General features: G+C 33.2%; 1 protein-coding gene across 1 annotated transcript in view; it reads right to left on the bottom strand.

Annotated features, from left to right (window-relative positions):
• Positions 1–4,189: 4,189 nt before the first annotated feature.
• Positions 4,190–18,328, bottom strand: part of LOC124362860 (DNA-directed RNA polymerase II subunit RPB1) — a 28,484-nt gene continuing 14,345 nt past the window's right edge. Inside the window, exons 10-26 of the mRNA XM_046817719.1 lie at positions 17,378–17,468; positions 16,948–17,066; positions 15,905–16,073; positions 15,610–15,779; positions 13,961–14,089; positions 13,457–13,679; positions 12,632–12,842; positions 11,824–12,074; positions 10,715–10,920; positions 10,504–10,638; positions 9,697–9,825; positions 9,052–9,444; positions 8,659–8,862; positions 8,352–8,536; positions 6,804–6,922; positions 6,396–6,593; positions 4,190–5,933 (exon numbers count right to left, since the gene is read on the bottom strand). Of these exons, the coding sequence (XP_046673675.1) occupies positions 4,816–5,933; positions 6,396–6,593; positions 6,804–6,922; positions 8,352–8,536; positions 8,659–8,862; positions 9,052–9,444; positions 9,697–9,825; positions 10,504–10,638; positions 10,715–10,920; positions 11,824–12,074; positions 12,632–12,842; positions 13,457–13,679; positions 13,961–14,089; positions 15,610–15,779; positions 15,905–16,073; positions 16,948–17,066; positions 17,378–17,468 (4,050 nt within the window). The 3' untranslated portion in view covers positions 4,190–4,815. The remainder of the gene's footprint in view (positions 5,934–6,395; positions 6,594–6,803; positions 6,923–8,351; positions 8,537–8,658; positions 8,863–9,051; positions 9,445–9,696; positions 9,826–10,503; positions 10,639–10,714; positions 10,921–11,823; positions 12,075–12,631; positions 12,843–13,456; positions 13,680–13,960; positions 14,090–15,609; positions 15,780–15,904; positions 16,074–16,947; positions 17,067–17,377; positions 17,469–18,328) is intronic.

Raw genomic sequence — 18,328 nt, 5'->3', positions numbered from 1 at the left:
ATATTTCCAACATTTCAAGTAACTGAATGTTGTAAATGAGTTGATGAATACAGGCTTGAATTAATAAATTAGACAGATTATGGGTAAAGATACTTAAACCTTATTACCTCAGTTTCTTAGTTAAACTAGGTGGTTCATATTTTAGCATTCCTCCCTCAGTTTTCTTTATTCACTTAATGACCACCAAAAAAATCAATGTCAGTAATATTACAAAAAAGCAGTTTTGAACAGAAAACGTTTTTAATGTATTTGTGTGTATAAAAATTTATGTGAACATGATACTTATGAAAATTTAGATCTAAATTTAATAAATTGAATTTACACTCAAAATAATTGTGATTTTTTATTCAAGACTAAACAGAAGAGGAAATATAATTGTTTGATTTTGTTGAGTAACATTATTTTGTAAATTACATTTTCATGTTGACAATATGTTTTAAAACCATATAGGTTGATTTGAGATTGTAATGAATTATTGGTAGATGGCAATATTCTGATTCTGTAAAACTAATAAGAAGTCAGCTTCAGTTCCTTTGTCGACTACCATGATATAAGAGTAATAACCCCTTTAATTATGGTAATAGATTAGAGAAACCATCTACCATCGTTCAAGCTACACCGCACCACCCACCGCCACTTAAATCGTTCAAAGTAAAAATGTTTCTTGTGATAGTTCCATGGCAATGTTCCTTGTAGTTTATGGTAGTTTAAAAACGTAACAACTATAAATTAAAAAGCACCAAATCACATACAATATTTTATTCAAAACTGCTGTATGTTTTTCATAATCTTTTATTATTTTATGTTTCACTCATTTTTTCCTTCTCTACAAATTTAGTAATAATAAGAGTCTTTAATGCATTAAAAGGTATTATATAAAGTAAACAAAATACTAGATGTGTATTAAAATAAACAACGCCTGCTTAGTTTTGGTGACAAAACGTAATTTTTCATATATGACTTAATGAAATAGCGCCTTTTTTTTTTAATGTGTAAAATTTTTAAAACAACACAATCTTTAAGTTTCAATTAAAAAAATTGTAATACTTCTTGCAAAAACTCTTACAATTTCTTTGTGGTTCCAATTGTCTTACTATTTTTTGTAAAAACTGGATAAAAAAACAAAGTAATCTTGTTTTATTGCCAGAATATATATATTAATAAATTAGACAGATTATGGGTAAAGGTACTAAACCTTATTACCTCAGTTTCTTAGTTAAACTAGGTGGTTCATATTTTAGCATTCCTCCCTCAGTTTCTTTATTCGCTTAATGACCACCAAAAAAATCATGTCAGTAATATTACAAAATATAATATAACATTATATACCACAGAGCCCTTACTTTTTACGATTCAATTACTTTTGTATTTGGCTGTTTCTTTCACATATGTGTTTAAATAAGCAAACTAACATATGATCGGAAGACCAAATACCTATCAAATGACTTTTATTTACGTTTTTATTAAATTTGTATAATTGGCAATAGCCTAATATAATTTAATTTTAAATATATACATAGCCTGTAGTAATAAGTAAGTAAAATAAGTCTTAGATGCATTTGAGTTATGATACAAGATTCGTTATATTAAATAGTATAATTATACTCTTGAGTTATAAAAATCTGTGAGACATTTGATTTTTTTAAACATTCTACATTTAAAGAAAGTAATGGTGAGACAATTTAACCTACATCTGACAGTTTTCAGTACTTTTTAAATGATTAGGATTTTGAAGACTTTTTCATAATCCACAGGCCAAAGGAGGAGCAGAAAAGGTGAAAAAAAACTGCTAAGAGAATGAATAAAATATTTTGATGTATCAAAAGAGGAGGATGCATTTCAATACTCATTGTTGCTTAGTATTACCAATGACAAAGCAATAAAGATTCTTGATAATATGAGCAATTCCATAGATGAACCTCACTCTATTCTTTCCAAGACCTCAAGATCCATTCAGCTGACAGTGATGTGATTTCAATATTCAGTTGGCTATCCTTGTACTTTTAGCGTTATAATTATAATCTAAATTTATAGCTGACTTTATAATAGTGGTGAACAAGACCGATATAAAAATGTTAGCTCAGCCTAGTTAACATGGAAATTAGGGCATGCATCATCCTTCAACCTGGTAACATAAAAATGAAGCTTCAAACAAGATTTCAAGTATATAGGTTGGTTTGTTCTCGGCATATCATGTGGACAGTCAATAGATAGACTGACAGACAAGAAATTTGTTCAGCCCCTCTAGTGATAAGACTTCACTAACGCTCAGCCAATGAGCTTGCTTAACAATAATATGACAATATAATTGGTAATATGATTAGGATATTTCAATTCAAAAGATTTTTAAGAACCCTGCAAAATCCATTCCAGTTAGTTTTCATGAGTTTAAATTGTGTTCGTACATGATTTTTAGTGATCGATTTAACTTTTTCCTTACAAAAGACACAAAAAATCTTCAATTGCTTCATAATAATACTTAGACCACCAAATTAGTGACACCACACTACACTAAGAACATTTTTAAATATGACATCTAAATATAGGCACAACAGAAAGGAATTTCTTTAAGAAATACATGTATGATTAAAAAACGGATATAAATATTTTAATGTAGTTTACGTTCAATTAATTAAATTAAACCATTTCCAATAACACATAATCATAATGCAATTTAAAGTATATTTTGTTCTATCTTTTAATCTGCCATACATACGGACGTCAAAAATATCTGAGTAAAATCCTGTCAAATCACATAGACGTTGACAAATTAATTGTTTCAAAATATACTAATGGAACTTTTACTTGCACTGTATCAAAATAATCCTAAAGAATAACTGTACCTAATAAAGTTATGAACTAGTACATTCAGTTTTTTACTAATGATATGGAACATAAATAACTATTTACACAATTTATTGCTTGAAGTAGTTTTTTATATTACTTTTTAAATGTTTATACTCTTTTAAAACAGTCCTTTTATATTCAACTTTAAGCCTATTTAGTTTAACTTTCACTAGAAATACTGAGTAAACATACAATTTCTGAAAAATGAATGAACTTGTGAAAATATGTTATATTTCTTTGGTGGGATGATGATGAAATTTGGTTTTTCACTTTTGACTGTACTTGTACATCAAGTGATTTGATAAGTGCTCACTAACCTTTCTACATACCTCATATCTCTCACAAACACAAACATTTTTAAGTTATTTTTTGTATTGTGTATAATTTATTGCACAGATAAACATTTTCCACATTTATTACAACTTAGGATATTCCATAAAAATGAAAAACACAGATCTTAAAAATTGTTATAAAAAAAACAAATTGGTTTTGAAGTGTCTATAAAATGGATGTTTGGGTTCTAAAAAGATCCCTTTAGATTGTTAAATTTTTACAGAATTAGAAGATGCATATCATCCTGAGAACAGTCAGTGTAATTTGCTTGTTGCATACACTACAGTCAACATGTTTATAGATGATACTATAGTGTTTTTATTACCTTCAGTATACTATAGTATCTGCTAAAATACTGGTATGTTGAGAATGTGTAAATTATACGATACACAGTGTAAACAGCTCAATTAATACTAGACCTGTAATAACATCATTAATCAGTTTTTTTAAATAAAAAATGGTACTTTGTTATTATCCGGAGGCCACTCTGTCCCCAACTACTACTTGTTATTATGCGATATACGTCTTGTGAGGAGATTTAGATTAGGTTATCATAAATTCGTTACTAACAGTACCAAAGTTAAAGGTAACTTTTACGAGCACTCACGTGATCTGAGCTTGAATTTGGGTACTATCTTGAGGGATGTGTTTCTTTTTTTTCAACAGAAGTGCAGGACTACTGAAAACCGCCCTAATGGACAGGGACATTTACGATCATTACTTGCTGATCTCAGATCACATGCCAGATCATCCAACATGATTCCTCAAGGTAGGACCTAAATTCAAGCTTACATTGTGACAGCGCTGATAAAGATTAGATTTAACTTTTTCTATTTATAGTACGTAAATATTTACCAACATATTGCACAAATACAAGTAGTAGATAAGGACAGAGTGGTCTCTATATAACACCAAAGTACCAAAAAGAGCATTTTCTTATAATGGACCACTTTGGCCAAAGGTATAGAGATTTCTTTTCTAACTTAAGGGTGAAATCATAATACAACACTTTCCTTTTCAACAACATGCTTTATTTACAAGTATGTAGAAATAAAACAAGTAACAAGAATATCAAATTTTATCTCTCAGATGATTAAAACTTATTTTATTAACAGTAAAATTATAATTGTAATAAATGACTTCATCAATTTACATCCAATTTTCAAAAGAACTTTTAATTTAAATATGTGCACAAAGCAAATTAAATGAACTATGAATGACACAATTATTAAAATTTGAACATATGTACATATGGTAACACATAATTTGTAATTTGTAAATAAAATACTTGTAATCTAAAAATAAAAATGCATTTTTTTGTAAAAACACTAGATTATTTTACACAAGAAGTATAAAATAGACACTGGTTTTATTTTTATAAATGACTAACTCTACATGACCCTTATAAAAATATATACAACAACCTAACAAAAGTACTTACGTAAATTTATGACTAAGTAAATATGTAAATAAATAAGATTAACATTTCCAAAATACTAATTACACATCCATGGCTGTGCACTGAATATGTACGGCACAAAGTTTAAAACAGTAACAGAATGAAGTAGTTTTATACAACAGGATAACATAACTTTCAATTCTTCTATTGATCAAAGCTCACTTCACATCACCAACTCAGTCATCCTGGGGCTCATAATGGGGTGATGTTGGAGAATAAATCGGAGAAGTGGGAGAATATCCTGGAACAGCAGGAGAGTAAGTGGGGGAAGTAGGGCTGTAGGTTGGGGAAGTGGGTGTGTAGGTGGGACTGGTCGGGGAATACTTGGAGCTTGTGGGGGAGTACTGAGCACTAGTAGGAGAGTAAGTAGGGGAGGTGGGAGAGTACTTGGGTGTAGTTGGGGAGTAGGTCGAAGACCCTCCTGGAGTGTGCTTGGGGGAGCTGGGTGAATAAGAGGGAGAAGTGGGAGAATATGATGGGGATGTAGGGGAGTAAGTGGGTGATGTTGGAGAGTACTGCGGGGAAGCAGGAGTGTACTGAGGACTAGAAGCAGCATAACTGGGAGAGGTGGGAGAATACGAGGGTGACGTAGGAGAATATTTGGGAGAAGAAGGAGAGTAAGAAGGACTGGCAGGTGAGTACTGCGGGGAAGAGGGAGAGTATGATGGGGAGGTTGGAGAATAAGATGGTGAAGCTGGAGTGTAGTTTGGAGAACTTGGAGAATAAGAGGGTGATGTTGGGGAGTAAGAGGGTGAGGTTGGTGAATATGACGGGCTGGTAGGAGAGTATGATGGTGAAGTCGGGCTGTAGGAGGGAGAAGTTGGAGAGTAAGAAGGAGAAGTGGGAGAGTAAGATGGAGAAGTAGGAGAGTAAGAAGGAGATGTAGGAGAGTATGACGGTGATGTTGGTGAGTAAGAGGGGGATGTTGGGGAGTAAGAAGGTGAAGTCGGAGAGTATGAAGGTGATGTGGGTGAATAGGAAGGAGATGTAGGTGAGTAGGACGGAGAAGTTGGGGAGTAATTCGGTGACGTGGGAGAATACGATGGGGAGGTGGGGGAGTAGTTAGGAGAATTAGGAGTGAGACTGGGTGATGCAGGTGCATAAATGTTAGGTGAGTACGAAGGGGAGGCGGCACCGGACGGAGAAACCAAGTATGGGGACATGCTGGGACCAGGTGACCCAGGACTGCCAGGTTGAGGGCTCCATCCAGGGCTATATCCAGGAGACAGACCACTAGCGTCACTTGAGCCTGAGGGAGAGAAGTTGGGGCCTCCTGGTGTCATTCCACTACCAACTGCAACAATTAAAATATATGTATTAGATTCATGTTATGTATCTTAATTTAAAAATTCTCAATTGCCTAACACTAAAAGAAGTATAGAGTATAATCAGTGTCTCATAAAGGTGCATTTAAAACTTGGTTTGATATATCTGTTTCTCACTGTTTCTCTGTAGTATAATTGAAAATTAAGAATTGAATTGTAGCATTACTTTCAAAGACTTTGGATATGTTCAATTTCTTTTTAGTACTACCTTAAAAACACTATTATTCACAGTGAGAAATATCTTATTATAATTTGTTTTAATACATTTGAATACAAAGTTTTTTTAAGAAGTAACTACTCAATATACGTTTAAACTGGGATCCTTATAACGTATTAATGGCCTATAAAGAGTTTCACAATGTTAGGCATATAAAGAATCATAAAAAATGAAAAAACTTGGATTTTTATTGTGATGTTTGCTTGATACGTACTGGGAGACCAGGAGCTGCTGCTGCCAGGGTAAGAGGGTGTGGCTCCCTGGTTCCATGGTGTCATCTGAGGGCTCATGCTTGGGGTGGCAGCACTGCCGAAGAACATTCCGGCACCTCCCATCATACCCATACCCATATTCATGGGGATCTCAATACCTGCCTTGCACTTCTCTGCATCTAGCAGCAGGTCAAAACATCCTGTACAAACAAAAGTTCATCAGTCAACCAAATGTTATTTGTTATTTTTAGGCTATTTTATAATTCTAAAAATATTTAGTCAATCCCAAAATCGATTACTAGTATACTTATAAACTATATAAAAAGAACTTGGGGATGGTAGTTACCCATCTCCTCAAATAAAGATAAATATAAAGAAATTATATAAACTAAACTTTTGCTTTGACATACCTGTGCCCATCCTGGGTAGTTGGCCCATGATGATGTTCTCTGATACTCCTCTCATAGGGTCCACCTCTGCGTGAGATGCAGCATCCATCAACACATCCACAGTTTCCTCAAATGAACATCTGAAGAACAATCCACATTACTAATGGATTACAAAGTGTTTCAAAAGTAAAAACATTTGGTGAACCATTTTTTCTTTGAAATTCTTAATATTTTTATTGAGTGACCATTCCATACACTGAATTAACCACTGAAATATGCCTTAGCAAAATTTTTAGATATTGATGTTAGTAACAGATTAATAAGAACAAACAAGTGTACTAAGAGTGATAATTTTATGTTTTTTTTTTATTAATTGACTATGAAGAATTGTCTTAATCTGTCTACAGCCATCTTCTGTGGACAGTCAAGTAAAAAGTAAGTGCCTTAACAACTCCTCTGTTCACTGGCCCCCAGGACACTCTGCTGAGGATCCGTTTTCCACCAATTCAACTGACCAGGTTATATTGTAAGAACTTACTCAATACTGAGCTACTTACATCAGCATGTCTGGATTAATGAACTGCTGATGTAAGTGGGACAGAATACCACATTGTGTCTTGAAAGAAAAGATTTTTTAATAAATAATTTTTTTCCTAAATTTTATTATAAGTTAGTATAAAAATACATACTGTAAAGTTTTAGATATAGTGACTGAATTTCATAGTACACATTTAAAAGAAGTTTTCACAATTATTATTAACATAATATTAAATAACTCAAGTGATAAACATTACTTTTGCTTAGTTAACTGACAGACAAAATAGAAAAATATGGTAAGTCATATTTTGTTCTTCGATTAGCTTAAAATAAAGAAAAACTATTAGTTTGTCTTAAAAATACACTAGTCATAGTGGGTAACCTTCCTCAAATCCTTAAACATCATTTTTTATTTTCTCAAACATACAAAATACTTCAACGGCCATATATCATATGCAGGAACATGTGATAGTCTCCTTCATCACTGTCAGTAAATTACCAAGTCACTCGGATTTATTCCCATTTGTGAGCATTTTTAGAACCCTCATTACAATATCACGCTAAACAGTTCTCAAAAATTGTAAATATTTATTTGAAAGCAATGCCATTTTTAACTGTTTATTCTCTTTAATTTCTCATCAACCCTCCTAACAACGTCATAATTCAACGGAAGGCCAACCACTTTGTGTTTCGTTATGACCATCATTTACTGAACTGTCTCTGCAAGTCTGATAATGAATTTTAACTGGGCCTCATTTTCCTAACATTCAAGAACCGATCATACAGCAAATGTAACAGTTGCGAGATTAGTTGTTCCTATCTTTGTAAACGACCACACTACACAAGACTAATTAACCGTAATGGCATCAGTGTGCAGCTGATAAACAAACATGCAAGCATTGATTGTCGACGATAGCACTGTGACAGCACCTCGTACATTAGAAATATTTTAGCTTGAAGAATACTGTTTGATTATGTTTACAAATCATTTGGTGAGACACTACAAAAACCTGGTACTCGGGATGTACTGACCTCATGAGTGCTCCAGTGTCTTGCCTGTTGATACCGTGTCGAGTGATGGCCATGAGATGACCCTTTGCTGTCATCACGTCACAAAGCAAGGCCAAGTGTCGGTAGTTTACGTACAGACCGTAGAACTGCAGCACAGTATTCATTTCCTTCTCTACAGACTTTCGGACGGCCTCGATACCCAGCACCTGTGAACCATACACAATTATCACCTGACTCTTTGTTAGTTAATGCCTACTAAACAGAAAAGTTAAGCAACTAAATTAAACTCTTCAAAGTTTGACATGCTACATTTTGACTATCAACTTACAGCAAATATTTCACAGATGTCGTTGGAGAACGTGCGGACTGGGTCAACATCTCGCTCACTCAGCACCTTCATGAGACTTGTGCCGTCAGTTTCCAGCAGCCAGTCAGCAATGGCCTTAAACTCTCCTGTCTCTGTCACAATGATTCGTTTTTTGGAGTCTGTCTGAGGCAGATGCATGTACACCTTGCTGATCGCCTCAATACCCTAGAAAGATGATAATAAAATATCAGTTATTAAGTATTATTTCAAAAAATACAAAATTAATCACTAAAAATAATATCATGTTTTTCTGTACAAATATTAATTCTCTCATTGTGTATTCAGAAGTATTTTAACATTTGTTTACATACTGAAAAAGGTTAGTGTATATAACTCAGATCATTAGCGGTATACCTGCAGTGTCATATCTGATAACATGTTGGCTTCAATACACCGCAAGAACATGTCATCTTCCATTTTGTCGACAGTCTCCTCTTCATCCGCCATCTTGTTATCGTCACTGTTCATGATACGAATACGCAGGACCAGTTTTTCAGCATTATCATCATTGAAAATACAGTTCAGATCATCACCAAATCCTGCATTAATTTTCTCAGATATCTGTTCCATGGTCAGTTTTTTGTCTGTCATTCTCTTACGGTCCAGCTCAATACGAAGCAGCCAAGGAGATATTCGAGTAGGATCAAAGTCGGGCATTTCATAGTAAACATTCACAAACTCCTGATCTTCCGGAATGACAGTGTTCTGAGGGTCTGGATCGTAGTAGATGGCTGTATTTGCTGTCACCTGGAATAAATCACCCATTTTATAAAATTGTAAGGACACAAAGATAAATTAATAGTTCTATAATAAATAAAGCAGTTTTATAAATCAACAAATAGAACTAATATTAAACTTTAAAATTATGAAAAGAATTTGAAATTGCCTCAGAGTCAACAGCCTTTGTCATAAGAAGAAATATGTTTGATAACTTGTCTAGCTTTGTAACAAAGCCCTCTGTTAGGGAATAGTGAAACCAAGTGACCAAACTTTACTGACCTTTCTCAATGTTGTGTGTTCCAGTCGACAGAGAACATTCTTAGCTTTCTCAGCGTCCCGAGCAGCAGCCCCTGTCAGGAACACGGTGAGGGAGGGAGCCTTGGGTTTCTTACTGATGTTGATGATTTCCTGAATAAACAGAATTGTTAGTCCAGATATTGAAAACATATTTTATATAGAATGCAAAAATAAGAAGTCTCAAAAGAATATCTCATACAAAGGGCAACGTACAGTTACCAGATAGAACATTTGATAGTGACATATTGGTTTCTAACGTAACTAGATAACAAAGTGTGAATGCTACATTCATTATCAACACCTTCCTGTGGCTCACCACTGAGTGAGACAGAGCAGTCTCACTCTGCCACTGCACCGTAAGGTGTCTCCTTTTCTGTCAAGGGTACTGATTTGGCCTTTTTGTCTACACTGGACTTTTACAAGTTAAGTTGAAGGCACTGTCCTGCATGGTTTCTTACACGTTGATTCAGGAGTCAATTTATAACCAACCACTTCGTGACCAAGACATATTTTACCTATAAAAGTATTATCACAGGAGTTCATCTATTTTACATTTATTGTCCAATTTATGTGGCACTATTTCTTATGTCCTCAAGGACTGGCATATGTATACTGATGCACACAGCATCAGTATACATCACTTCATCTAAAAAAAACCATACATGATGGCTGTCAATAAATTTACAGTTCACATTAGTTAGTGATAAAATGTGAAATTTGGCAAATTCAACAGTAATTTGTAAGTATTTGCATATCTCTTGTTTTTAAATCATTATCAATTTTATTTACCTTAAGTCGAGGCACACCCAGGGTTACGTTCTTTGAGGACACACCAGCAAAATGGAAAGTGTTGAGTGTCATCTGTGTGGCAGGTTCTCCCAGACTCTGGGCTGCCAGAGCCCCCACCATCTCTCCAGGCTGGCACTGCAACACGACCCTTGTAAGTCATAATCAACAACAAACCTACAGCAAAACTAAATGCTATGAAAACCAAGTATACCTGAGCTTGCTGGAATCTGTTCTCGATTTCTCCCGTCAACCACTCAAAAGCTTCTGTGGAGAGACGGAACTTCTCGGAGACGAGTTTTGTACAAAGTGTGGAGCGCACCAAGCACTGGAACAGCAGTGTGGCGTTCTCATTGGCTTGCTTACTTAGCTGATCCTCTCCCGCTACAATCACACACTTCTGGAGCAGGTCCTTCACTCCTGTAACCGAACAGCCAATTAACAAATATAATTAACAGTAAACATACAAAAGCCTTACCATTACAAACAGCAAAAATTATCAATGTTCAGCCAACAATTTGTTATTTGTACGAATTTCAGTAAAATAAAATTTTTGTAATTTTGAAACAATATGAAAGAATTTGTTTTTATAGACTAAATAATATTTTTGTATTTATCCTATTTCCTTTTTTTTATGAAAAAACTCAGTGTTTTCAGTTTTTTGCAGCTATGACATTTTTATTGATAACATTAGCATAGTTTTACATAACACAACAAATATTTTGTTTGTTAAAAATACAAAAATTTGGCAGTTAATATCTATGTAAATTTGTTTTAACTTTTCCGAAAGAAGAGATTAATCGAAAAAATATTTCTAGTTAAAAATAAAATTGTTTTGAAAGTAATACTTAAAAACAATAAATAATTTAATACAAAACGTGAACAGAAAATAATAAACAACACCTGGCTAGAAATTAATTGTTAAATACAGTCAAATAACAAAGATCACTTTATTTCCAGTTTTTCCTCACTCCAAACACTGTTTCAAATCTATAATTCTGAAGATCTTAGGTAAGAATACGTCTTTTTCAAGAAATGATAAATCACACTGGTTATTATGTCTTTTATTGTTGTTTGATTTTTCAACTATCCATTTCGTATTCAACCCGTCACAATTTACTAAACTTTCACATGCTATTTTTAAATTAGAGTAAAATCAGATAATTTAATTGTTATTTATTATTATAAATTTTAAGTGATTACACAATACTACTAAATACTTTATCAATAAAATCTAACCCAGTCCAAGTGCACCTAAAACTGGAATTGTGAGATTTTTTGTTTTATTAGACTACCTAATTATTACTGACAGAGCAAGCTCACCCTGAATGACTCGTAAAGGACTGAGGTCAGTGGGTGCTCGTTTGTTTATGTGGAAGATCTTCTGGACATTCCATATCATCCTTTTGAGGTTGCAAGGCAGTACCACCTTAGATTCTCCACTTGGGAAGATCTGTCGCAAAGCTTCCCGATCCCGGGATAGCTGCTCCCACTCCTTCTCCAGTTCCGAGATCACTTCTCCAGATCCCAGCAAATCTCGCAGGATGTCTTCCGTGAAAATCTTCCTCAAATACCTGACAATACATTAAGGGTTATTAAGCTTGTATGTTACAAAGTAGTAAGTGGAAAAAACAGCAGTCCTCCAAAATAGTTGGTGGACTATAAAGGAGCACTTTGAACTTAAACAGAGTACTATTTCTTGTTGTACTTAAGTCAAACCTTTAAGAAACGGTAAACACAGAAAAGTTGTATCGAAATTCAATGAGAAGGTAAATTTCATGGTAATAAAAATTATACCAATATGGAAAATAATTAAAATTATGGTTAAGATGTAAAACCAATTACACATCAAATCTATATAAAATGAAATGAAATGGTAACATTCTTAAAGAACTTACTAAAATCTATTCCCATTTTTATCTTTATTGTTTTAATTCAGTCATTATTGATCATCACACCCCATTAAAAAAGTCTATATTGTTGAACAGTATAATTGATCAATATCTCTTAGAGTATAATTTTTTCATTTAAGGTTTTCTGTACTGTTAATGAGAATAAAAGGAACACCTCAACTAATGGAACTACAATATAAAATGTTCTACACACATATTTTATAACTTATGACCATTACCTTTCATTAGATGCATCGAATTTGAACATATTCTCAAACTTTGCGTTCGAGAGATCAACAGATGCGATTTTCTGGAACTCTACAGTTTCTCCGCACAGACCATCCTCTCCGTAACGTAACTGAATCAATTGGCCCACTGAATTTCTGACGGTTCCATCGTAGTGCACCATTACCGACTCCATAGCCTTGATCAGCCGCCGCTGGATATAACCTGTAAAGTCACTGATCATCATCAAACTGAACTATTTCTCGGGGTTTACAGACTTCAAAACCTTTAATGAAATAGTTAAACCTGTAACCAAATTATTATACGCATTTTCAAAGAAAGATCTAATATAGTGAAGAGTTAAAAACATCTTTATCATGCTAAATACATAAATCTAAAATATATTTCTAGCCAGTCAGGAGCAACGACTTCCAACTTAACCTCCTCATGGCAACATTTTAAATAAAAATGGTCCAAGTAAAAAACAATGTAGTACCCCACTCTGGAAAGTAGACAAGTGCCTCACTATACTTTTTAAGATCTCCAGTGTGATAATTGGAAACAAGATAACACATAATAAAAGAGGAAAGGAATAAGGAAATCATTGATACCTACAATACTCATTTTAATTCACCCAACACCCACATGCTTAAAAACAATAAATAATTTCATACAAAACGTGAACAGAAAATAATATGCTTTAGCTTTGATCTCGAAACAGATCTTCAAATATTCCATACAGTACTCCATTTAAACTGAAATATATGCTACTATATCACTAAAATTGACTGATAACTACACTGGTAATTTTTATTTAACAAAATAATTACAATACTCACCAGTTTCTGCAGTTTTGACAGCGGTATCAATGAGACCCTCACGACCTCCCATAGCGTGGAAGAAGAACTCAGAAGGTGTCAGGCCGGCAAGGTACGAGTTCTCTACAAAGCCTCTAGACTCGGGACCGTAATCATCCTTAATGAAATGAGGTAGTGTACGCTTTCGGAAACCAAAGGGAATTCGTTTACCCTCAACGTTTTGTTGCCCCACACAAGCAATAACCTAAAGAAGAAGAATTATTTGAATTACACTACTATACAATATGTCAATAGATATCACACTAATAAATGAAATTACTATTAAAAATTAATTTAATTAGTATAAGGATAATATTCTTTACAATCAATGTGGAAAGGGTTATTTCAGAATTGTGTATACTGGTTATGCTTAGATATTTTAAGAACGTACTAAAAGTTTGCTTTAGTATGAAAAAAGTTATTGATTAAAACTGCACTCATATCTTGCTAGAAGAATAACAAATGAGTGATTATGAATAAAATTACCTGAGAAATGTTAATGTTGGAGCCTTTAGAGCCTGAGACCACCATAGCTTTGAGATTGTTGTATTCAGTCAGAGATTTCTTGGCAGATCCTCCTGTTTTGTCTCGAGCATCGTTCAGGATTCTGTTTACCTGGGTACATCAGTCAAAAGTATTAATAAAACAATGGCTATGAATCTTAAAAAAAATTCCACACATCAAATTGCACTGTAAATGCAGTAGACAATAACATTGTACCAATAATGTCGTTCAGCCAATAACATTTTTCTACTAGTGAAAATATTTAAATATTCAATTTTCCTAGGAAATACTGCGAGAAAATACTTTATCTTGTTACAATAATGAAACTTTAGTTGGAAAATCCACTACATCAAACCAACCAAATTCCGGTTTGAGACTTCTAAGAGAATTCAAATGTTAGTTACACTTAATTAATAGTGTGATATTTATATAAATATTTCTACCATCAAAAATATACACTCAGGTTTTAACATTCCAAGCAGTATTTACAATTTTTAAATCCCTTTTTCTGCAACTTTTTTATTTTTTCTCTTTATATATCAATGTAAATAACCTAAAAAGAATATTTACATTATTTTAAAGTATTTTTTTATAACTTTAAGTAACATTTAAAAAATATAAAAAAGAAGTATAAAAATATAAAAACACAATTTTTATTTTTTTATAAATATGTAATAAACCAAAATTACATGAATACAGGTGAAAAGGCACTAGGATCTAATCAGATACATATTATTCATTATATTATATTATATACATATATAATACATTATATATATATATATTATAATTTTGCCTTGGTCCAGCCCTAGGCCTACTTTTGGTAACATGTCTAGCTCTTCCTCTTAGTCTACTAGTTTGTAGCCTAGGCCTACCAAAATTATTTGCATCTCCTTGTCCTACTTCTATCACATTATCCACGAATTGATCAAATTCTTCCCCATCATTACCTAAAGTTTCCAATCCAAACACATCACTTTCGTCGTCTAGGTTACCGTCATTTACCACAATGTTTTCAGAAGAATTTTCACTATGATTCAACTCACAATCACTATCACGGTCTTCTTCAATAATCTGTTGTTCATTTTGGATACTAATTTCACTGAAAATACTATCACAATCATCTAATTCATCTAATATTTCGTCATCGTCAATAAAACTTGTACTTGGACCAGCCATATTTCATATTTGTAAACACGACGCAAGTGCAGATGTCAGTTGTATTGGTCTTCTATTTTCACTTCCAATGCCTCCTATATCGTGAATAAAGATCGACATAGCATTCACGTAACCAAAATAGAAGTCCAAAGTACCGAATAACTCGAATACCGAACAGCAATAGGTTAGAAATGGCCAAACAAGTAGTGACATTATCTGGTCGACCTATTGTCGACATGCGAGCGTTCAGCGAAACTGCCGCGGTCGACCTATAGTCGACGACCGATCACAAAGGGTTAAGGTAAACTATTAAAGAATGGAGAAAAGCAGGATTTTCTGTTACTGAGATAGGACATCTATGGGACAATTTTACAGCCTAGTTTGATTAGGTAACTTGGGCCAGTTACAGAGAGGACAAAATATATTATTTGTTTAAATACCATCAATAAAACATGTTGGTAGAAGTGGTTTACCTGGTTCTCGAAAGTCTGCCTAAGTGTGTTACCAGGTGTGGGCTCAAGGTCCATGTTGTGAGCTTTTTGGATAACCTCTATTACATCCTCTTTGGCTTTCTTGATGGCTTTCTGGATCTCTGCATATGTCTGAGGATCAGCAATGGTGTCTCCAATACCGATTGAGTGACCTAAAACCATAATCACAACATCTTAGTTAAAGTATTCTACATGAACTTTTCTCATGAGACAGTTAAGTTAATATCATTATGAAATTTTCCAAAAAGTGTTGATTGATAGATAATGATATCGTTACCTTCCAAGAGCAGCCAATTGTTGACAACAGTCTGAATGTTCCCGTAGAAACGGCCACACACTTCGTGACCGAGTTCGAGGAAACAAATATGCAGCAGAGAACCAGCTGATGTTCCCAGGGTCTTCTTACATAGGATTCCCATGACCAGTTCTCCATGCTCTACCATAACCTACACACATACTAGTATAAACAAAATGTTAAATTGAAGAAATATAAATACATGAAAAATAAATATTAAAATAATTTACTACAGAAGTGTTTGATTACTGTTACTACAAATATTGAGAGCGATGAATTGAAAATTGTCTTCATTTTATGCGTTATGTATAATCAGTGAAATATTAACTACAGACACATAATTATGTTTTGTTTCTTATGATTGATAATCAAATAGCACTCACTACAACTCGCAACAAAACATAATTACAAATTGTTATATAAAAATAGTTGTATTCTTCAATTTCAGGGTTCTGTCAAGTTTTAATCAGAATCTTTTAACTGTCTGAGAGCTAAAACTTTTGTTATTATTTTATCACAGTTCAAACATTTATAATGCAAGTATTTGGAAAAATATGAATAACTCTGACAGTGTATTTTGTGTTTTGCATCAAACCCTTTAGAAAAAAGCATATTAAAAAAAATATTGCTAATCTCACTGCGGATCGAGTTATCTGAGCATGAGCACACACACCTCAATGATCCACAAAAGAAAAAGGTAAGGATAACGGATTGTCTCTTTAACCTCAGTTAACATACATTAATACGAGCCTAATACTAAAGATGAGCAAGCACAGATTCTTTAGGTTAAACTTTGTCTTTTGTATGTGAAAAATGCAAATAAGAGTCTCATTGTGATACCAAAGTAACTAAGAATGTAACGTATTTAAAATATAGTTAGAGAAATAGCTCTAACAAATGTACAAGGTATTTTAAAATTAAAAACCTATTTTTTACCATTAATAATAACCACACCAATTAGTAAAGATAAAAAGTACCAAAGAACAAGAAATTTGATATTCAATATTATTTTTAACTGAACAAACCTTGGTGTCTCCAGGAGATATCCATTTGTAGGGACCATTGTCTTCATCATCAGGATGAGTGGCGTGAGTACGAATCATGTTGACATTGCCGGGAATGATCAGAGAAAATACTTGTTTGCCTAGAACAACAATTTGTTTATAGAAGTCAAACGTAATATATACCTACTATGAAAATATGTCAATAAAAAACAAGATATATTTACTGTAACTACTTATAAATTATGAATGGAAACAAGTAACACAGACTACAGTTCATCTGCACAAAAAAAAGTAAAAAATCTTCAAAAACCACAACAATGTTAGACAACAGCAGCAGAAAGATCAGGTACTGATGACTGGACATTGTGTTTAAGGAGATCAACAATAACTTGAACTTAACCAATTCAGTGTTCAAGTGAAATAATCTTATTAACACAAAGTAGCAACTCACCTGTCCATAGGGGTTTAGGCTTGAGAATGCACGGCTGAGGCATCTTTCCATCCCAAATTGGAAGATGCATTAGAATATTCATCATTTGTTCCTGAAAAGAGATTTATCATTAAATTGGAATTCAAGTAGCAACATTACATTATTGCGGACACTTTCCTCATTGGTAATACAAGCAACTTCAATTTGGTCTTTCAGTTGATTATTTTTTTACAAATACATCCATTTTACTTGAACAAGTACCACTTGAAAACAGAGTAATTACTGTGAGTTACTCATTAAGTTTTGTTATACAATGGCACTGCAAACTTACACTCATTGGTGAATAAGAAAATCAAAAAAAGGAATGCTTTCTTGCCTTCAAAGTGAGCCATGACTACCAAACTATACTTTTTGAGTTTTTCTTTTAAGTAATGGTAACAATTTAAAACATTTTATTCCAGTAATATACTAGGATAAATTTGTGTACTTCATTTAGGCCCTGTATTAAACATTTTTGTAGATAAGCAAATAAGTTCAAGAGTGTTTTCATTTATGAATGAAAGTACAATACATAGTTTGCTATAAGGGAAATAATATTTTTTCACCTTGTATTTCATTTTCATTGGTTAAATTTATTTCTATGATTAAATTGCAATTATAAATATATAGCTGTATACAGCTATATATTTATAATTGCAATAATTGTCAATATCATTTGACAGTGATACTGACAAGTGATAGTCTTTTCTAGTTGATTTAGTAAAATATCCCAGTAATTTATATGACACAGCTTTAAGTAAATCAAGTGACAATGAATTGTACAATAATGAACTTGTAATGTCATCAATAGCCACTTGACACATGGACAGCTGTGTGGCAATCATCCATCATCTCGTAAATAAACTATTAAGGAGAGACAACCTTTAACGTAAAAAACAAAAAGGTTTTACGTAATTGTGTATGAATAATAGT

This window comes from Homalodisca vitripennis, chromosome 5, assembly GCF_021130785.1.
Source record: "Homalodisca vitripennis isolate AUS2020 chromosome 5, UT_GWSS_2.1, whole genome shotgun sequence".
Classification (NCBI taxonomy): domain Eukaryota; kingdom Metazoa; phylum Arthropoda; class Insecta; order Hemiptera; family Cicadellidae; genus Homalodisca; species Homalodisca vitripennis.
This window is presented reverse-complemented; position numbering and strand designations above follow the sequence as displayed.